The following is a 23,621-nucleotide window of genomic DNA, read 5'->3' on the forward strand; positions in this document are numbered from 1 at the left end:
CCGTCCACGGCTGAGAGCAGTGGGGACAGAATGGGGGAGGATCACCGCTTAAAAGATGTCGATGACTAAAAAGACAGTGCCCTATCCGGAGTCTAGCTAAAATTACCTCCTCCCGACGACGCGTTCGGGAGGAAGAGGTCCATGCGCAAGGAAGGGCTTTCACTTCCCGCAATTTATTATGGGGAAGTGTTGACCAATGCGCATGCCATAAATGAGCAACTTGGCGACATAAACCGCTCCGTAGATCGGTAAACGGAAGAGACTGAATAGCTGGCCGAGGAAGAGAGACTGCAGCCTTGGCCGCTATATCGGCCGCCTCATTTCCACAGATACCAGCGTGTCCCGGGAGCCAGAGGAACGCCACTGAGACGCCCCCCAGGTGGAGCAAGCGCAGACAGTCCTGAATCCGGTGGACCAGAGGGTGCACAGGGTAAAGAGCTTGGAGACTTAGGAGAGAGCTGAGAGAATCTGAGCAGATTACGTACTGTATCCGCTGATGGCGGCGGATGTAGTGGACAGCCTGGAGAATAGCGTAAACCTCCGCAGTATAAACCGAACACTGGTCGGGAAGCCGAAAGTGATTTGGGGTGTCGCCAACAATATAGGCACTCCCTACACCTAACGATGTTTTCGAGCCATCGGTGTAAATAAATGTAGCTTCCGTCATTTGTGCACATAGAGCAGCAAATGCCCGACGGTAAACAAGTGTAGGGGTACCATCCTTGGGAAATTGACATAGGTCTCTGAGCAAGTCGATCCGGGGACGGAGCCAAGGCGGTGCTGTACCCCAAGTTGTCAAGAAGGTTTTAGGGAAGCGGAAGGAAAGAGAATGAAGCAGTTGACGGAAGCGGACTCCCGGGGGTAGTAGGGAGGAGGAGCGGCCTGCATACCCGACATCAAGGGAGGCGTCGAAAAAAAGGTCATGGGCTGGATTAGCAGGCATGGAAGACAAATGGCTAGCATAACGACTCAGAAGGACTGCCCGCCGATTGGACAGCGGAGGTTCAGCAGTCTCAGCATAAAGGCTTTCCACAGGGCTGGTGTAAAAAGCTCCAGACACTAAACGTAATCCACGGTGGTGGATAGAGTCGAGACGCCGAAGAATAGACGGCCGAGCAGAGGAGTAGACTATGCTTCCATAATCCAATTTCGAGCGCACTAAGGCGCGATAGAGGCGGAGAAGGACCACTCGGTCCGCTCCCCAAGAGGTGCCATTCAGGACACGGAGGGTGTTAAGGGAACGCAGACAGCGAGCCGAAAGTTAGGAAACGTGGGAGGACCAGCACAGTTTTCTGTCAAACATGAGACCCAAGAATTTAGCGACGTCGGAAAACGGAAGGTTGACAGGACCTAGATGTAAGGAGGGCGGAAGAAACTCCTTACGTCGCCAAAAATTAACACAAACGGTCTTACTGGGTGAGAAACGGAAGCCGGTTTCGATGCTCCACGAGTGGAGGCGATCGAGACATCCTTGAAGACGTCTTTCAAGAAGGCTGGTCCGTTGAGAGCTGTAGTAGATCGCAAAATCGTCCACAAAGAGGGAGCCCGAGACATCAGGAAGGAGACAATCCATAATTGGATTAATGGCGATGGCAAACAGTACAACACTCAGCACGGAGCCCTGGGGTACCCCGTTTTCTTGGGAGAAAGTACGGGAGAGAGTAGTGTTCACCCGCACCCAAAATGTGCGCTCTGCCATAAATTCGCGAAGAAAAAGGGGCAGCCGGCCTCGAAAGCCCCAAGAGAACAGTGTGCGGAGGATGCCTGTCCTCCAACAGGTATCGTATGCTCTCTCCAGATCAAAAAATATTGCTACCGTTTGGCGTTTCCGGAGGAAATTGTTCATGATATAAGTGGAGAGAGCAACAAGATGGTCAACGGCAGAACGATGTTGTCGGAATCCGCATTGGGCTGGTGTTAAAAGACTGCGGGATTCCAGCCACCAAGCTAAACGGTAATTCACCATACGCTTCAAAACCTTACAGACACTACTCGTGAGAGAAATTGGGCGATAGCTAGAGGGGAGATGTTTGTCCTTTCCAGGTTTCGGAACGGGGACGACAATAGCTTCCCGCCATCGCCTGGGAAAGGTACTGTCGGTCCAAATTCGATTATAAAGGCGAAGGAGGTAACGCAGGCTATGGGTTGATAAATGCAGCAACATTTGGACATGGATACCATCCGGTCCTGGGGCGGAGGAGCGAGAAGAAGAGAGTGCATGTTGGAGTTCGCGCATGGAGAAAACAGTATTGTAGCTTTCGCGATTTTGAGAGGAGAAAGCAAGATGTCGCACTTCCGCTGCACGTTTCTTCGGGAGAAATGCTGGCGGGTAATTTGAAGAGCTCGAAATCTCAGCAAAGTGCTGACCCAATGAGTTAGAAATTGCGACGGGGTCCACTAAGGTATCATGCGCGACAGTGAGCCCAGAGACCGGGGAGAAACTAGGCGCGCCTGAGAACCGTCGAAGCCGACTCCAAACTTCCGAGGAGGGAGTGAAGGTGTTAAATGAGCTAATAAAGAATTGCCAGCTTGCCTTCTTGCTATCGCGGATGACGCGACGGCATCGCGCACGGAGCTGCTTATATCGGATACAGTTGGCCAAAGTTGGATGGTGACGGAAAATGCGAAGAGCACGTCGCCGCTCACGTATTGCGTCACGGCATGCCTCATTCCACCAAGGAACTGGGGGGCGCTGGGGCAATTCGGAGGTGCGTGGTATTGAACGTTCCGCAGCTGTGAGAATAATGTCGGTAAAATGTGTGACCTCATCGTCGACGCTGGGAAAGCGACGGTCATCGAATGTCGCTAGAGACGAAAAAAGTGTCCAATCGGCTTGGGCAAACTTCCAGCGTCGCGAGCGCATATATGGCAGTTGAGGCTGCAGTCGAAGAACACATGGAAAGTGGTCACTCGAGTGTGTATCATCAAGGGCGAACCATTCGAAGCGCCGAGCTAGCGGAACAGTACCGACCGCAAGGTCCAAATGAGATAAATTTGCAGTGGATTCAGACAAAAATGTGGGGACCCCAGGTTGAGGCAGACTAGATCCGCTTGGTGGAAGACGTCTAGCAATAGTGAGCCACGTGGACAAGGATGTGGAGATCCCCAAAGCGGGTGGTGGGCATTGAAGTCCCCAACCAGCAAATAGGGGGGTGGAAGCTGATCAAGAAGATGAAGGAGATCAGCTCGTGCCAGTGGTGTAGACGATGGAATGTATACCGTACATAGAGAGAACGTGTATCCAGAAAGGGAAAGATGGACGGCGACAGCTTGGAAGGAACAGTTTAAGGGGATTGGGTGATAATGGAGAGTATCATGGAGCAGAATCATGAGTCCTCCATGGGCTGGAGTGCCTTCAACAGAGGGGAGGTCATATCGGACGGACTGAAAATGAGGGAGAACAAAGCGGTCATGGGGACGCAGCTTTGTTTCCTGAAGACAGAAGATGACCGGCGAGTAGGATCGTAAGAGGATCGACAATTCATCCCGATTGGCGCGAATGCCGCGGATATTCCAGTGGATAATGGACATAGGGTGAACAGAAAATGGAGAAACGTGACCAAGGGTGCTGTCAACTCAACGACTGCTCAGAGCTTGCGACCGACAGCATGGAATGGCATTCAGTCGAAGGCAGAAGATCCTGATCCATAGGTTGGTCAGGAGCAGCTCCTGCCACCAACGATCGGCCAGTTGACCGGCCACCAGCAGTGCGCCTCGGCGACACAGAAGATGGCCGAGGGCGATTTCCGCCTGGTGGTGCTGTAGTTGGGACACGCCTTGGCGGAGAAGGAGAGGAACTGCGTTTCTTCGTAGCCTTCTTGGAGGTATGATGTTTAGATGAAGGAGGAACCGATGGTTGTGAAGTTGCAGTACGTAAAAACTCTTCACGAGAATGCTCTTTTTTCGAAGACTTGGCGTCTGACTTTTGGGCTCGAGATTTAGCAGAACCCGACGAAGGGTGAGCCACAGAGTGGGCAGGCGAAAGTGGTGAGGTTGAACGGGCGATCTTTGCGCTGGCCGATCTGACGACCGTGGTACTAAATGTGAGGTCGCAAGTCTGCGTGGCCGCCTCCTTTGTTGGCCGAGGAGAAGCAAGGACAGTGCTGTATTTTCCTTTCTGAGGCACGGTGGGCTGTCGACTGGCGAGTAACTTTCGAGCAGCAAAGGTCGACACCTTTTCCTTCACTCTTATTTCCTGGATGAGCTTTTCATCCTTAAAAACGGGGCAATCTCGAGAGGAAGCAGCGTGGTCACCCATACAGTTGATGCAGTGAGGGGATGGAGGTGGACAAGCACCCTCATGGGCATCCTTGCCACACGTAACACATTTGGCCGGATTGGAACAGGACTGGCTGGTGTGATTGAACCGCTGACATCGATAGCAACGCGTAGGGTTTGGGACATAAGGGCGAACGGAAATTATCTCATAGCCTGCTTTGATTTTTGATGGGAGTTGAACTTTGTCAAATGTCAGGAAGACAGTGCGGGTTGGAATGATGTTCGAGTCAACCCTTTTCGTAACCCGATGAACAGCGGTGACGCCCTGGTCAGACAGGTAGTGCTGAATTTCTTCGTCAGACAATCCATCGAGGGAGCGTGTATAAACGACTCCACGCGAGGAATTTAAGGTACGGTGCGGTTCCACCCGGACAGGGAAGGTGTGGAGCAGAGAAGTACGCAGCAATTTTTGAGCCTGGAGGGCACTGTGTGTTTCTAACAACAGGGTACCATTCCGTAATCTGGAACAAGACTTTACAGGACCCGCAATTGCGTCGACACCTTTCTGAATAATGAAAGGGTTGACCGTGGAAAAGTCGTGACCTTCGTCAGACCGAGAAACAACAAGGAACTGTGGCAACGATGGAAGAACCGTCTGTGGCTGAGACTCAGTGAACTTACGTTTGTGAGCAGACATAGTGGAAGGTGAGGAAACCATTGCGGAAGAATCCCCCATGATTACCGGCGTCTCCGATGGCGCGCTCCTCCCTTGTGGGGGCCCTCACCGAGGGCACACCCGCCTTAGGTGATTGTTCACACCTCAGGTCACACCTCCCGACAAACGGACGGAGGGACCAATCGGCACTTTCGGAAGGTATCAGCTCGGGTAATCACCCCTCCCTGGGCCTGGCCGTTACCAGGGGGTACGTACGTGTCCTACCTGTCTACCCGGGGCGGGGAATTACGCGTTACCCCGTCACCGGCTATGCATGGAAGTGCGTGGGTCGGCCTTCAGACACGCACAGGGAGGAAAAAAGAGAAAGGGAAAGGAAAGAAAAGGGGGTCTCAAACGCCGCAGCGGAGAAAAGGGCAAGGAGAAGAGGGAAGGAAAAGAGAAGGACAGAGGAAGGACGAGGACTTGCAAGTGTAAAAGCAAGGAATTTGGAACAGTTTCGAGCGTCCGTCTCCGGACGTAGGCACAAACCATACTCCCAGAGGGGGAGAAAGGGAAGGAAAGAGACAGAGGTGAAGGGGGGGGGCGAAGATGGGGGACGGGGAGGGATGCGGAAAGGGAAGGGAAGGTATGCAGCCCGGAAAGGAAGGAGGGCCACATTAGCTCGGGGTCCCGTGCTCGCTACGCACGTGTCCACAAAAGAGTTGTGGACCCCCTGGGGGGGGGGGGGGGAAGGGGACTGATGGAGCAGTCAGATATCCACATCAAGTCATTAAAGTCATCTAAGAAACAATTACTACTGAAATCGTTCTGTTCATTTAGCACTGACCTCCTTTTACTGTGTGGAAATACTTCCACACCAAAATGTTAAGCATGTGCCCCTTGGGTGCAATATGTACCCATAATGGCTTTCTGTCTTCTACAAATAGGGGAAGCCCTGCTGAGTTTCATTTTAAAGCTGAACTCATTTCTCTTTAAATTTGCAGTCATAATAACTAATTGTGTTACTGACTGGAACTCTTCCAGCCTATATCACAAGTTCCAGTGGAATTAACACCGAGCTGCAAGTTGTTATGCAAGGATCACTACTTTTAAAAAAATTAATCCCACTACACATGCACTGTGCTTACACAAACACAGATTCATGGCTACTGAAATGGCACCACAATGACAACAATGTCTAACTACATAACAATTCAAATGCATAGTACTTGAGTCATTATAAATCAAAAACTCTCGGATCTTTTTGCTACACCCTGAAAAATGATGTCAGAATCAAGATTTGTGAGAATATCCAGTAGACAAGTGTTACATACACCTACTATGTCATACAATAGTTTTGCACTGGTGCTAAGCTATCATATGAATTACATAATGAAAAGTACTACATTTTAAATAAAATGCTACTATTTAATATAAAACTTGCCTTAAAATTGGTGCAATCTGGAAAAATAGCACAAACATTCGAAGTAGCCATCTCTTCGTGGCTATCTTAGTAAGTGTCATGTTATCTTCATCCGCAACATACCTGTGAGCATCAAAAGTATTTAGCTGACTGAAATAATCTTAGGTTTACATCTTAATTAACCAACAACAGAACAGTGACCAAATAAATTAAACATAGCACTTTGCACACAGATATCGCTGCTCCAAATACACACAGTCAGAAAACAGAAAATGGCCTGGAATGAGAGGGCCAGACATAAAGATCTTGGCAATTACATAAAATCAATGCATGCTTGGTGTCCCAGTCATGACATCTTTGGTCATGAAGGAAACTACTAGCAACCTACAGAACCCCAAACATGCTGCTGAAAACAGCAGGGTTGATTGTATGGGATGTTTTCAGAATATTTCGTAGTGTTTACAGTGTGTGTGTGTGTGGGGGGTGGGGGGGTGGGGGGGGGGGGGGGGGAGAGGAGTTAATAATGAACTGGACCACTTTTAAGGATCCTTATCATAATATTTTTAAGCATGTAAAACTGAGACATTGCTGAAGCAGTGGAAGGGATCCACAAAACTGCTGTCCAATATCCTTAGCATCCATTTGTTATAGAATGTTAGAACATATGCTGAGTTCAACAGGGCTGGTTTAAGGCCCGAGCGACACAAGCCGCTGCTTGGGGCACGGAGCTTAGAAGGGCACTAGAGGTGTACCACAACTATAATATTTCTATATGGGGCTTATCAAAATTAGTAGCATATAAGTCCCTTATATGGAAAAATTTTCTCTACCCAACCCTGGAGATGAAATACAACAAGTTGTTTACCAACTCTGTGCCACCCAACACAGATCCCAAAAACATGGATTATGTGAAACCCAACTCTCACTTTTCTCACATGACATGGAGGAATGGATGAATGGTATTGGCAGTAAACAGAGTAATAATCAGTGCCCTTTCCGAAGAGTGTGGTACTGGTGTATTAGTAGCAAAGGCAAAGGCCATACCATTGTCTACATTAATCTATATAAAGAAAAGTCACTTTGCCAACTTATTAATGATGATTCAGATGGACATCAGCTATATACTTTTTTTTAATGTATATAATATATAAATGTATACGTAATATTTGAGGGAGAAAGCGTTACCAAAAATCTCAAAACGTTGTCGACTGATTTACTTCAAATTTTTGGATGATAATCTAATAACATTCGGACAGAAATAGGCTACAGAGATTTTTTTTTATTTTTTATGACAAAGTACAGGTCTTCTGTTAAAACACACAACAAAAGACTATGCTGTGAAAATGTGTGGCATTTCGATTTCTTTCTCAAAGTCAGTTTCAACTTTGATGCAACAGCATCTAAACCATGAGACAAATTGTTTCTCCTACATATGTTAGTTATCACTGCATTTTTGTCAGATGCAAATTGTATACCCAAAAATGTGCTTTTTTGTTTTCTTCCTCACCATGTTTGACAGAAAACATAAAAATTTTCTGATCAGACTACTACTACTACTACTACTACTACTAGTACTAGTACTACAAGTAGTAGTACTGAATCTGAATAATCTAAAACTTCATAATCCTACCCTTTCACAGATAAAAACTATTTGAAACACTGTCACCGAAGCTACTATCATGACAGTTGCGGCACCTGGCGATGTGTCACTCATACAGTATATACCAGGGGAACAGGTGATGCACAGAGAGGGAGGGTAAGAGGGGGGGGGGGGGGGTGAGGAGGAGATGTGCAGAAAGAAAAGGGGTGGGGAAAGGCTTTAGGATGTAATTCATTTCCCATATACAATATATATTTAGCAATTATGAAGTATTACCGGGTTCACTAGTAGTAGTCATAAAATAGTGGATGCCATTAAGATGGCTGCCTGTTTATGGAAATAGTATGAGCCAGCCACACATACATACATTAAAACCTTTGTTCAATAAAATTGGGCAGAAGTCATGACGCCACACAAAATGTCAACAATTGCTCACTACTGTTTCAACACCACCTAAATCCCTCACTAGACCAAAGGCTTCTATCGTATCAGCACACAAAACACATGATGATAAAACACAGTGCACCACGAATATGATGCTGCAAACACTGTCTTCCGATGGATCTCCGTGCCGCAAAAGATAAGCGGGCGTCACTATGTTGTGTAGAATACAAGGGTGACTGACGACCACTTTCTCCCTTCTCGGAGTTTGAAAGGAATTGCGCCACGGTCTAATAGTCAGTCTGATTGGTGGCAGCACACTGTTCGGCACTTCTGCAGGCACTACCTTTCCCACACAGCCAACACTATCTTTGACACTTACTACAAGACACCCTGTACTAGGCTGTTAAGGGTATTTTCCTCACCAGCTGTTTTTGCTGCTCTGTCAGCTTTCCCATTTCCCATGATTAACGTGAATGCAGGGACTCTGCAGAAGGCCGCCTCTTTCTTCTGTCTGTGCAGGAGGTGGATATTGTTGGTGGACCATCTGAACTACCCTGTCTGCAATGAACATTTGCTGACTAGCCATGCAGAGCACTAAGACAGTTCATGCAGATAAGAAATTTCCCTCCACCAAAAAGACTGATGTGCTACAAAGGCTAGCGGGCTTTCAAAATAACTACAAACCCTCAGACTCAACGTTGCATACTCAGAGTTGCAATATTAAAAGTTTTCGCTGGTTTTGTTGTCTAGGGGCTGGGATACGTAGTTGCCGCATTACAGGCCAAATACTGCTGAGTCTACACTATATGATAAGAATGCACAAGTGAATCAGATGGTCGAAGGTTTCTATCACTCGGCAGTTGCAAATTATGAAAGTAACATATAAATTTATAAATGAAAAATTGCAATTAAATAAAATCTGCATTTACTATCTTAATGACTTTAAATGATGAGTACGATAGTAGAAGTACTTTCAAGATTGCGGTATATTTCTGCAAAACTCTTATTGATGTCAACGGTCCAGCAATTAAATGAAATATAAGTTGAATAAACTGCCACACTTCCAGAACTAGCTCCCACCCAGTCTCCCCATTCACAAGCGCTGTCATTGGCTAGAGCACTCGTGCCATATTTTCAAGCCAACGCACCGACACACATACTTAAGCACATATGAAATACTGGATTTACATTTAAATACTTGAAATTAAATAAAGATTCCTACGGCTGGACCATAAACACACTCTAACACACATTATTAACTAAACAAACAAATTAAATAAACATACATAAAAAGAAAAGAAGCAAAAGTTAGGCGAGGAGCCTAATGTCTCTGTGCTTTCTACAACACAGTAAATAATTGACCAGTTTCTTCATGAATAGCATATATCGGATATTAACAAAGATATAAATGAATCAATATATTTATAAGCATGCTGCTACCATTTTTTCATGTAATTGTGGAGTACTTATGGCCTGACGCGATCGATAGTAATCGGCCACTTTGACCTCCAATAACTCATGTACTATTTAAGTTACATGCCTGTAATTCATACCAATTTAGGTTTACACTAATAGCATTTTAAAGACATGGCAATAGACAAAATCGGATCAAGCATTTATATTTTGGAAATTCATTGCTGGGTGTTACTCGTATAATTTACCGTCAGATACTAAACTTTAAACTAATAAAGATACTGAAAATATGATTACACCATCAGAATCATCGTGCAAATAATGGTAATGTACATGTTTCTTTTTGAGGTATCATGATTCATCTGGCTACTATTAATTTCTGTACATACTGTGAAATGTCTGCCATTAAGGTTTCACACAGTCCGCCACCTTTGGCACTCCCGGCATAGACATATCCTTCATCAACATAAAGCACTGTCCTTTCGAATTGGTAGGGATTCCCAGTTTCTGTGTGTGTGTTAGGTGTGAACTTGTCGAATATCAAACCACCAGAGAGCGTAATACAATCACGAAAACTAGACAAGGAGTCAGTCTACATGAAAATCACTTTTATGTGTTGTATTGGGACTATGTACATCGCAGTTCAGTTGAAACAGTTTCTACTACATCAAAGCTTAAAGTTGCAATATCAACTGTATACTGTGGCTTGTGACATCTTCAAGATCGTGAGTAGTCCTATTTCAAGCCCACCCCTTGTGGTTACAATTACTGTTCAGTTACGCACAGAGGCCCAGTGTGGACTGTATCATATGGCAAGCAAAACTTGGTAGATATTATAATGTGTGAATGCGGAACTGATTTATGCTGGAAAAAAAATTAGTTTCAATTTTCGCCACAAGGTGCAAATCTGGCACTGCACAGCATCTCGCCAACGTCTCCGGTGCTATTTTGAACAAACTGTGTAAGCAGCAGTTAATAATACCAACATTATGACTATCTCACTTGTTTGACCTGTTCTGCCCATGTCCTGTCCCTAATCCATTACATATGAAAACATTTCTATGAGGTGAATGAAAATCAAGCAATGAGATTAACTTTTTATTTTCCAAAGTTTTTATTTGTAAACAACAATCTTGTTCCCTTTGGCAGCTATACACCGTTTAGCCATCACGTTATGGCAAGCAAAACTTGGTAGATATTATTCCCAGTCTTGGTAGCAGCACTGAAATGTTTCTATTGGTAAGGACTTTAACACATCGTTCACATTCTTTTGAATAGTCTCCAGAGTCCCAAAATGATGTGCTTTTAAGACTTTTTAAATTTTGAGAAAAGAAAAATTTCACAAGGACTAAGATTTGATGAATAGGGGTGGGATGAGGGGGGGGGGGGGGGGCTGTGAAACACACAGGAAAGAGATCAAAACTTCTGTAATGCAAGTGGCCGTGTGACATGGAGCATTGTCAAGATGTACCACCCACTTGCCTGTAATGTCAGGTTTCACTCCGTTCATCCATTTCCCGAGCCATTGAAGGAAGTCTTTGTAAAACACTTGGTTGACAGATGGTCCTAGAGGAATAAATGCCTTACGCATGATACCCCTACAGCTAAAAAGCAAATCAGCATTGTTTAAATCTTCGATTTGCTCACTTGAACTTTTTCCAGTTGAGGAGATATCTCAGCATGCCACTTCTCACATTGCCGCTGTCTCAGGATCATACTCAAAAAATCCAGGATTCATCACCTGTCATCACATGACTGAACCAATCATGGTCATTGGAAATCCTCTCAGGAGATCAATGCATATATTTCTTTGATTGTCTTTCTGTTCATTTGTGAGGTTTTTTTTGGGGAGGGGAGGGGGGGGGGGCGCGGAGGAGGGGCACCATTTTGGCACAAACCTTTTGCATGTGCTAAACTTCAGTCAAAATTTGATGTACGATGAAAGTGTAAGTTTTAACACATCACCCATCATTCTTATTGTTAAACGTCTGTCTGATCTCACAAGAACAAACACGTTTGATGATTTCACCAATTTTTGAAGTTGAATGTCTCCCTGAGGAAAGTTCATCTTCAACGTGTTCTCAGCCTTCCAAAAATCATTTGTGCCAGTGAAAAACTTGTGCTCTTGGTACAGAATGTTTCCCATAGGTCTGTCTCAACTTTTCAAGGGTCACACTTGCAGATTACCCAAGTTTAACACACAAAACTTGATGGCATCACATTGCTCTAAAATTCCAATTTTCCATTATTGTGAAACACAACAAAAAACAATTTCACTGATGGCGCTCTCAAACATAACGTGATGGCTAAATGGAGCTGAAACATAGATTGAGCATCTGGAAAGGATGAATACACAGATCTACACAACTAGAACAACATAGCATTTCCAGATTGCTCACACTGTTTTCAGTCTCATTACTTTTCTTGTACACCTCGTAAATGTCTTTCTTGCATTGACAGTGCCAGATCTGCATCTGGTGGCCAAAATTGGAACTAATTTTTCTTCAAATGTAGATCAGTTCTGCATTAATTCCTTAGCATAACTACCAGGTCCCACTGTCATACAATACTTACAGCCCACACTGGGCTTCTATGAGTAGGTGCACTTTAATTATAACCACGTGGTACAATATGGTGACCACGATGTCATTCATTACATCTGCAAACAAACATAAATAACATTAACTCCTACAATAAAATGAAACTAACAAGACAGCTAAGGGAAGTAGCAGTTTTGTGCAGCAACTAAGTAAATATAAGCCTATAAGAATAATGACACTAACCCAAAAATGAAGCACATGGAATTCTCAAAGGTGTACTTTTTAGAGCCTATGTTTATTAGACTTTTTAACTTTGAATGATCATTCCTGTCATATCGCTGCATATTAACTGTTCCTCCTAGAACACCCTACACAGCTCATACGAGGCCCTCGATACCACAGACCAGCACACTACTCCAAAACTCAATACTGCAAATTTCACCTGGCCTACATGGCAGCTACAACAAAACCCACAGTACTAAGAGCAGCACACTCAAAAGTCATCTGCAATCAGTCCAAATAACTATAGGGACTTTGTCTTACTAGCTAACATTCTTCGCCCATTGCAATGAGCAGAGACCTACTTGTAAATTTCCATCATATCTATGGCTAACAAATAAGGAAATATAATATTAAATCTCCAAGCATATTAAACACAAGGCACTAGTAATTAAGCACTAGTAATTAAGCACTAGTAATTCCGAACATAAACAGTCCATCAGTGATAATACATAAAGTTGAGTTAAGTCAATAGGAAACTAGCATAAACTCTTTGTAACAACCTGATACATTCAGTTCACAAATGTCAAATGACTCACTAACATACCTAACGCACAACTTTGTAACATAGACATCTAACGCAAGAGAGAGCCACCAAATACTACAACACACCATCTACAGATATGATGTGACTCAAGAACACTGAGCCACTATAATGTCACACAAAAGAACATAGTTACATCATGGGTCGAAGCAAAAAATGGAATCACAACTCTTGGTTGATCCTTAATAACCAACAGCAAAAACTTTTAAGGAGTAAATGCACTGGAAAGTGTGTGTAAGTATTCTAAAATCCTCAAGAAACACTTCTACAATATTTACAGCTACCTACTTTACACAATATTCTTACTACTTACTTGTGCTGAACAAATGCTATACTTCCTTTAGAAGCATGGCCCAAAAGATAAGTCTATAAGACGACAATATGCAAAGTAAGTCAACATAGTTTAATTATAGCCTTGAAGAGTAGATTAAAAGTGGTAGTGTTAACTGAATGCATTGTACATCTGAAGAACCACTTCACAGATTTTTAAAGAACCATACAATGAACCTAAGAAAACCTACTTCAAAAGTTAGATTACAAACATTACAGGAACAAGTGAGCAGTTTACACCTTACACTCCTTGCATTCAACCACTATTTACTATTACCACAAATTTTATGGTAATAAAGTGAATGAGCACTGACTGAATAAAGGCTTGTCAGAAACGACAACTCCCTCAGTTCAAATTGGAGAACATGTTTTGCAGAGAAATACTCAGGAATGGTGGCAGTTGCATATTGGTAAAACATAAAATTCAGCAACATAGCCAAATTTGAGAGCTTGTTCAATGAAAGAGACATAGAACTCTCAACAGCAGAGCTGCCACATCAAGATATAATTATCCATATATTTGCCACACGGTGTCAAAAATGTTGACATGGTCACATGGAATAATTCGTTTAAAAAATATGTACACCGGCAAGTAAAATACTGTCTCATACATGGAGCCTTTAATGTTGATTTAATGTTGATTTCCTCAAGGCCAATAAATTTAAATGAAATCAAATATTTACTGAAATCCCCTAGCACAAAACTAACCATAGCTGACACAGCTCAAATAAACAGTACTTCTACAAAAACTATTTAGTAGATTTTTATACATACAGACAAACAGGCCGGAAATACAGAAGGGTCCGATTCCACCCGTCTGCTTTGAGTCACGTCGTCACAAATATGGCAGAAACGACCATACACTATGACTCCAATATGGCATCTATGACGTCATTATGTAAACATGACAACAAAGACAAAAATACATTGAAAAACCGACACACACACACACACACACACACACACACACACACACACACACACACACACACACACACACACACACACACACACACACACGTTCCACAAAAAACCTAATGAAACTAACAGGACAAGCATGGGAAATTGGGGGGGGGGGGGGGGGGGGGGGGGGGGTTTGGGTGGGGACAAAGTAAATATAACCAAATTCAGACAGACACCACCATACCAAACCACACAAAACGACGAAAAAACAAGCAACACAAAACTCCCCAAATTCCACTAAAAACAATATCCTCTGGAATCGGACACTTCCTTTGGCCTATATAGCTCAACAGCAGCTCCCGATCCCACAAACTGGAATTGAACACTTCCCTTGACCTATACAGCTCAACAGCAACTCCCGATACCAGAACGCAGCCACAACCACACATCGGACTCTAACACTTCCCCTGACCCAAACACACAACAAATACACTACAAACAAGAAAAATAAAAACTTACCACAACAAAGTTCCGGCGCCATAACCTAGGTCGGCTACCACAATCACACACAGGTACACACACAGGCGCGCGCGCACATGCACACAAACCAATGGAAAAATACACAACCAAAAGAAAGGCCCAACCCACCCACACCCTACCCCCAACTCAACCTCTTCCCTCACCCCAAAATAAAACACCCATAAACAAAAAACAGACGCAAAATAAAAAAATCTCAATCACACACTACAACTCAACAAAATAGATCCTACACAACTAAATCACAAACCCCCCCCCCCCCCCACAAACAGTACCAACAATTAAACCTCCCCCCTCCCTCCTCCGACTCCGAGCTGCAGCCACCCAAACCACCCTAACCAACAACCTTCAGCCTGTACATCTTACTAATAGCCCTTAAAAAAAAAAAAAAAAAATATAGCCCTCAGGGACGCTATTCCGCCAACAGTACTCATCTAAATGAGACTAAAGGTTAGAAGAGCACCTCTTCACACTCCCAAGAACTGACTTAACGGCCCCTCACATTCCCATCAAAAGTATTTGTACAAGCCCCCGTCTTATAATTTTTAAACTCTAAACTATGGTTCACAACTTAATGATAATACCCCCTCTCACCCAACCCCCTATAAGAAGAAAAAGCATCGGAGACTACAGTGGAACCCAGCTCTATAAACTCCTCAATTAACCCCACTAATTCCGCCTTAGACCGCCTCTACACAACCCTAAAAACACATCACGAACACCCACTCCCCGGTACAATAGCCCACCACCCCACACAACCTGAGACCAACCACTGACTTACCCCTCCCATACTTCCTTTTCCCAAACTGCAACTCGTCCACTTCCAACACAACCCCAGGGCCACTCAACTTACCCCTGTACTTAATAAACTCAGAACATACTTCACGACGAAACAAAAAATCAGTCAAGCACACTCCTCTCACTCACGCCAGACTCATGTGCGCAAAAACTTTGAGAGTATCTATAACAAAAGTAATATGTCAAAACACAATCTCGCGCAAGCCTAACCTAAACTTCTCGAATCAGGAAATGCGACGTATGGAGCGCCATAGGTTATCCCTACGGCACCGCCACATATAACTGTCCCTGGTCCGAGACACCGGAACTTTTGCCAATGTCATTTCATGCCAACAAACAGCGCACTTAACCATCTCCGCAATCAACCAAAACAGGTGTAGAAATTTTATCAACTCCAACGGAGTCGCACCCATCATAGCATGTAATCGCACACTATTAATTTTATCGGTCCTATCCATACCTAACAAGAGCAACAACAAATTAATTTACTCAAATTAACACACAACAGTGAACAGCACTACAATAACTTTCACACAAAAACAATAAATCGTTAACTCACTGAAAATTCCGCTACACACACAGCCAAAATGAGAACCAGCCAGAAGAAGCAGTAACATCAAAATGAATACAATACACCAGACAACACAAAACCCCTAAACACACCACCAGAGGGCACCACGAATGGCAACAACGACCTACAAACACGCCACACTCACAAACCAAACTCCGCACCATCATGACGTCACACATCACAACAGCCTTACATCACGGGTCAAAGCCGACGCGTGGGATCGGATGCTCGGGTCGACCCAACAGGCCTACAAGACAAAAGGCAACATTGGTTTTAGTGATCACCATTCGCAGATTCTGAAATGGCTATTACATGAAACCACAAAAATCAGAGCTAATGTATGTAAGTTCGGTGATGAAAATGATGTTGATGAACACCCCCCCCCCCCCCCCCAAGAAGAGGAAATGGGGCTGATGTTTACAGTTCAAATATCACACACACATATTCCAATAAATTTAAGGCCACATACAAACCTGTTATTTTTTTATAGTTTTTCCAAAACAAATATCAGTAAAAATTCTATACAAAATTCAAATTAGTGATAATATCAGGAATTAAAATAAAATCCCAGAATAAGAGGAGATTCTATGAATGCTCAAAGCAAACCACAAAACATGTTTTCATTGTTTTAAATAGTATAAACAGGTAGCACAGTTAGAAAATGACAATCAAAAAGCAAATTTCAGGCTTGAGACAAAAGCAATGTTGAAAAATAACCCAAAAAGATGTGGGAGCTACAAGAGTTCACTGCAGCAACTTTGAACTTCATGAAAGTAACAATAAAATAAATAATTCCAAAATAGTGGCTTGTATTTGTACAATAACACTACTCATGTCTCTTATTAACACATGAGGAACAAGCCAGTAAATATAGTAATTTACACAATTACAACACCAGAACAAAATATAACTATAAATTTCTTGTAACACAGGTCCATAGTCTGTATAAATATACCAAAAGGAAGTCACATTTTGCTTATACCCTTCATAGTTATAGGTGAAAAGATTTCCTTTCAAAAAGAAAATAATTCCTTTCAACAAAGTGGAAAATGAAAAGTGACAGATCTAAGTCTCACTACAGGTGGCTTACTATCACTGTGCAGTCTGAGTGACTGCAACCCCTTTAACCTTCTCTTAGGTTTTCCTCGAGGAATGAACTATTATTTTCTCAAAAGCATTTAACATGGTTCCCCTTGCATAAAGTATGAGAACATGGAGTAGGTTCCCAAATGTGTGAGTGGCTTAAAGATTTCTGAAGCAATAGAAAGCAATATGCTGTCCTTGACAGTGAGTGTTCATTCACAAAGGTATCATTAGGAGTGCTCCCTAGGAAGTGTGACAGGACTGCTTTATTCCCTACAGACTTATAATGTGGCGGACAGGGTGGGCAGCAATCTGTGACTGTTTGCTGATGATGCTGTGGTGTCTGGGAAGGTGTCTTCAATGAGTGACTTAGACAAAATTTCCAGTTAGTGTGATGAATGGCAGCTAGCTCCAAATGCACAAAAATGTACACTAATGAGGATAAGTATAAAAAACAATCATGTACTGTTCAAATACAGTGCTAGTAATGTGCTGTTTGACACGACCATGTTGATTAACACTGCAGAGCAATATGAAATGAAAAGAGCACATGAGGACTTTGGCAGGGAAGGAGAATGGTCAACTTCGGTTTATTGGGAGAATTTTAGGAATGTGTGGGTCATATGCAAAAGAGAGCATGTGTAGAACACCAATGCAACACATTATTGAGCAATACTCGAGTGTTTTGGATCCCCACCAGATCAGATTAAAGGCAGATACTGAAGCAATTCACAGGGAGGCTAGTGTTAGTTTTGTTACCAGTAGGTTCAATCAAGATGTAAGCATTACAGAGATTCACTGGGAACTCAAATTGGAATCCCTGGAAGGAAGGCAATGTTCATTTTGAGGAACGTTACTGAGAAAATTTGGAGAGCCAGCATTTTAAGCTGGCTGCAGAATGATTCTGTTGTTGTTGTGGTCTTCAGTTCTGAGACTGGTTTGATGCAGCTCTCCATGCTACTCTATCCTGCGCAAGCTTCTTCATCTCCCAGTACCTACTGCAACCTAAGCCCTTCTGAATCTGCTTGGTGTATTCATCTCTTGGTCTCCCTCTACGATTTTTACTAAATTGGTGATCCCTTGATGCCTCAGAACATGTCCTACCAACCGATCCCTTCTTCTTGTCAAGTTGTGCCACAAACTCCTCTTCTCCCCAATCCTATTCAATACAGAATGATTCTACTGCTGCCAATTTACATTTCGCCAAAGGACCACAAAGAGGAAATAAGGGAGATTAGGGCTAATACGGAGGCTCATACATAGTGTTTTTCCTTCTACATCTGTCTGTCGGCAGTGCTGGTCAGCAATTTTGACTCTTAATTTATTAGTTACCTCATTTGCATTTTCCTTTGGTACAAGAAGCACATTTTCCAAGTTTAATTACTCTTACATTTCAAGTTTGCAACATTCACCTATTTGATGTCTACAAAACAAAAAAGTAAATGTAAAAAAATAAACACCTTTCTGTTGGTAATTTCCTTCTTTCTTTGCCATAAGTTTCCAAACAACTCTTATGGGTCACAAGCAAAATTTAGACTTTGGAAATGTTCTCTGAATGCAAAACACAAACTGAAGTAGCACGCAAGTTCTCGTTGGTCCATAATACAACATGTTTTATGCTTAAAAGGATAATAAAAAAGGGGTGACAATATCCAATATGGATGGCATAATTTCACCAAAGATAGCACCTAACATTTAATAAGAGAGAGAGAGAGAGAGAGAGAGAGAGAGAGAGAGAGAGAGAGAGAGAGAGAGAGTGAGTGAGTGTGAGTGTGTGTGTGTGTGTGTGTGTGTGTGTGTGTGTGTGTGTGTGTCGGGAGGGAGGGAGGCAGGCGCACTGTAAAACAATAGATGTTAACCACATGCAAAGGGCATCTCAAGTAAAAAAAACAGTTAAATTTTATGGCAAACATGTCATATCCCCACTCTAATGGTTGGACCAAGCATATTCTGCATCACCAAAATGAAATTGTGTGTTATCGGTGGCAATGATAATGCTGTGTGTGTCGATTGTATTAGACAGCTGTAGACTCCTGCAAAACGAAAAGCACAAAGCAACAAGCCACTGTCTAATTTCTTCACGGTAAGTAGCAATCTGAGTCAGTCCATGTCAAATCAACACACCTATTTTACCTCACCCTCTTAGATTTTGCTGAAAGTTCGTATACTTATAGTGGGCACTGAGACTAAGAAAAATACCAAATTTCAATTTTTTATCTCAAACCATTCCTGAAATATGGCTATGTAAACTTTTCAAAAACCAGCCAAAAATGTGTGAACGACTTTTTTTTAATTGTCCTAGGAGCTGCCCTAATTATATTTCCATAACTTCTTCATACTGTTGTAAATCACATGGCAAAATATAAATCTGGGGTGATGATGGGTTCATTGTTAAAAAAATTATTCCGGACTCTTGTTTTTCACTAATGGCCCTAGTTTGACCGAATTGACCTTTAACAATCAGGAATTTCTTTAAAATATACTGAAAGGTAAGTAAAAAGAAGTATTAGAAATATCAAAACATCACCTTATTAAACCAAAACTAATCATCATATTTTATAATTAAGTTGATTGCTTATTTTAATTTCATACAACTTCACTAACAGTATATTAACCGATATAACAAAAACAAGACATTGAGCCTTTAACTACAAACTGAAATAACTACAAGTATTTACATAATAGTTCTGGTCCATGATGTTTGAAATGGAACTATTAAAGAAATTAAATACGTAATGTTTCTTTTTGAGTAACAGGTATCTGTACATGCTAGATTTAACACAATAGGTACTAACAATAATTTTGAAACAACTTTCTATAAAATATATGTTAACACTAACCTGAGACAAAAATTAAGTTTTGAGTTGAAAGCAGTTTCCCAATAAATTGTCTTGGAACTTCACATACTACATTTTAATAAAGCTGACTGGGCTTGGTTTACATCACTTTCATTAAGAATGTATGTTCTCCCTGTCGGAGTAAATGGGTTCACTTTTGTGAGAACATCCACAACTGACACCCACAGGACATCTGCATGTGCAGGATAAGAGAACGACTTAGCTGGTTCCCATGGATGAAGAAAAGTTATTTTCACTTCATCAAGTTCTTCGTTTTTTTCTAAAATTTATCCAAGCCGCCAGTTTCTGCCATATACAGTGGTGACATAGCCTGATACACCTTGTAACTTCAGTTTGTCTGGTGATGTAGTTACTTCTCTCTCCCAACTCTGCATATCACCTGAGAAGTATTTGACTATTAATTTTGATGCAGTGTTGGGAATGAAAGTGTGAAATTGCTGTGTTCCTTTGATTGTCAATGCCTCTTCAAGTTGGCTTTTTAAGAATATTTCTGAAGCAGCATAGTCTTCTTGAATGGAATATGCAAAATCAACATTTGTGATATTATCTACTGCCCACTCAAATAGATCTCGTGCAGTTTGGATCTGATTTTGGTATGGCCTTTGCAAACTTGCACGAGATGCCAGTCTCTTTACTGAACCCCCTACTCCATCACAAGGCCCTTTCCCATGTGCTGTGGCTGAAAATTGCCACTCAGCTTTTATGTTGAAGTCTTCCTCCTGAAGGCAAAAGTTCAGGAAGTTTTTCTTATTTTTATACTGAGCAGCAGAACTGTCAGAATAATAGTATATCTTTTTTGGAATCTTTTGAAATGTACACTCCTGGAAATGGAAAAAAGAACACATTGACACCGGTGTGTCAGACCCACCATACTTGCTCCGGACACTGCGAGAGGGCTGTACAAGCAATTATCACACGCACGGCACAGCGGACACACCAGGAACCGCAGTGTTGGCCGTCGAACGGCGCTAGCTGCACAGCATTTGTGCACCGCCGCCGTCAGTGTCAGCCAGTTTGCCGTGGCATATGGAGCTCCATCGCAGTCTTTAATACTGGTAGCATGCCGCGACAGCGTGGACATGAACCGTATGTGCAGTTGACGGACTTTGAGCGAGGGCGTATAGTGGGCATGCGGGAGGCCGGGTGGACGTACCGCCGAATTGCTCAACACGTGGGGCGGGAGGTCTCCACAGTACATCGATGTTGTCGCCAGTGGTCGGCGGAAGGTGCACGTGCCCGTCGACCTGGGACCGGACCGCAGCGACGCACGGATGCACGCCAAGACCGTAGGATCCTACACAGTGCCGTAGGGGACCGCACCGCCACTTCCCAGCAAATTAGGGACACTGTTGCTCCTGGGGTATCGGCGAGGACCATTCGCAACTGTCTCCATGAAGCTGGGGTACGGTCCCGCACACCGTTAGGCCGTCTTCTGCTCACGCCCCAACATCGTGCAGCCCGCCTCCAGTGGTGTCGCGACAGGCGTGAATGGAGGGACGAATGGAGATGCGTCGTCTTCAGCGATGAAAGTCGCTTCTGCCTTGGTGCCAATGATGGTCGTATGCGTGTTTGGCGCCGTGCAGGTGAGCGCCACAATCAGGACTGCATACGACCGAGGCACACAGGGCCAACACCCGGCATCATGGTGTGGGGAGCGATCTCCTACACTGGCCGTACACCACTGGTGATCGTCGAGGGGACACTGAATAGTGCACGGTACATCCAAACCGTCATCGAACCCATCGTTCTACCATTCCTAGACCGGCAAGGGAACTTGCTGTTCCAACAGGACAATGCACGTCCGCATGTATCCCGTGCCACCCAATGTGCTCTAGAAGGTGTAAGTCAACTACCCTGGCCAGCAAGATCTCCGGATCTGTCCCCCATTGAGCATGTTTGGGACTGGATGAAGCGTCGTCTCACGCGGTCTGCACGTCCAGCACGAACGCTGGTCCAACTGAGGCGCCAGGTGGAAATGGCATGGCAAGCCGTTCCACAGGACTACATCCAGCATCTCTACGATCGTCTCCATGGGAGAATAGCAGCCTGCATTGCTGCGAAAGGTGGATATACACTGTACTAGTGCCGACATTGTGCATGCTCTGTTGCCTGTGTCTATGTGCCTGTGGTTCTGTCAGTGTGATCATGTGATGTATCTGACCCCAGGAATGTGTCAATAAAGTTTCCCCTTGCTGGGACAATGAATTCACGGTGTTATTATTTCAATTTCCAGGAGTGTATTTATTAGATATGAAATTAGCTTCTTTTGAAAGGTGTAAACCGCAGTTGTAGTGTGCTCCAGGCAATCAGAAACAATGACAAAGCTCATATGCTCAATTTTGTCTTCCTGTTTGTAATATATAACAAAAGGATGAATGGTAATCTGTTTTCTTGTCCAGTGGAAACTCTGAGCTTCATCCTGTAGAACTATACTATAATTTTCTGAAAAATCACATATGACAACAATTCCATGAGGTTTAGTTAGTGAAAAACAAGAGTCCGGAATAATTTTTTTAGCAATGAACCCATCATCATCCCAGATTTATATTTTGCCATGTGATTTACAACAGTGTGAAGTAGTTATGGAAATATTTTGAAAATTTTCAATTATGTACTTTTTGTAAAAAAATTAAATCAAAATATTAATTACCATTTTGAAAAAGGTTATTAATTAGAATCTATGTTTTTTAATCTATCACTGGAAAGAGCATGAAAAATGCTGCAAAATGACACCTTTCCCAGTTCTCTAGCTCAATTAGGGCAGCTCCTAGGGCAAATTTAAAAAAGTCTGTTCACACATTTTTGGCCAGTTTTTGAAAAGTTTACATGACCCTATTTCAGGAATGGTTTGAGGTAAAAAATTGAAATTTGGTATTTTTCTCAGTTTCAACACCCACTATAAGTATGCCAACTTTCAGCAAAATCTAAGAGGGTGAGGTAAAAATTGTATTTAAAGTGTGTTGATTTGACAGGGGAATGACTCATCTATCTTTTCCCACAGTGTTGATATTCCTACCTGGAGTTTCCATTGTTTGATTGTAACAGCATTCTCTAATGACAAATTATGACCCAACAGCACTCCTACAGACTGACTGTTCCATATTACATTAACCACTGTCAATAACTGATGTGATTCATTCGTTAATTAGTTCTTAATTCATTCATCAAAAAGGGTTGTGCTTTTGGGTTCATACTAGACCAATGATTCATGGGATAAGTATACGAAGTATCTAAATGGTAAACTGCCAAGTGTGATTTTTCTACTAAATAAAGTAAGGTATTGTATCAACAAAAAACTACTGGTTCTCGGCTACTATGCATTCTTTCAGTCACAGCTGCAGTATGGGGTACTGTTATAGGGAAATCTGCTACATACAAACTGCATTTTCTGATGGCAGAAAAAAGCAGTCAGATGTATTCAAAGATTGGTCAGAAAGAATCCTGTAAGAAATATTTCAGTCAAATCAATATAATGACAATCCCAT

At 43.0% G+C, this 23,621-nt stretch overlaps 1 protein-coding gene across 1 annotated transcript in view; it reads right to left on the bottom strand.

Annotated features, from left to right (window-relative positions):
* Positions 1–23,621, bottom strand: part of LOC124550986 (XK-related protein 7-like) — a 48,626-nt gene that overhangs the window by 23,418 nt on the left and 1,587 nt on the right. The window contains exon 2 of the mRNA XM_047125812.1: positions 6,318–6,419. Within this exon, the coding sequence (XP_046981768.1) occupies positions 6,318–6,419 (102 nt within the window). The remainder of the gene's footprint in view (positions 1–6,317; positions 6,420–23,621) is intronic.

Source organism: Schistocerca americana, chromosome 9 (assembly GCF_021461395.2).
Source record: "Schistocerca americana isolate TAMUIC-IGC-003095 chromosome 9, iqSchAmer2.1, whole genome shotgun sequence".
Lineage (NCBI taxonomy): Eukaryota > Metazoa > Arthropoda > Insecta > Orthoptera > Acrididae > Schistocerca > Schistocerca americana.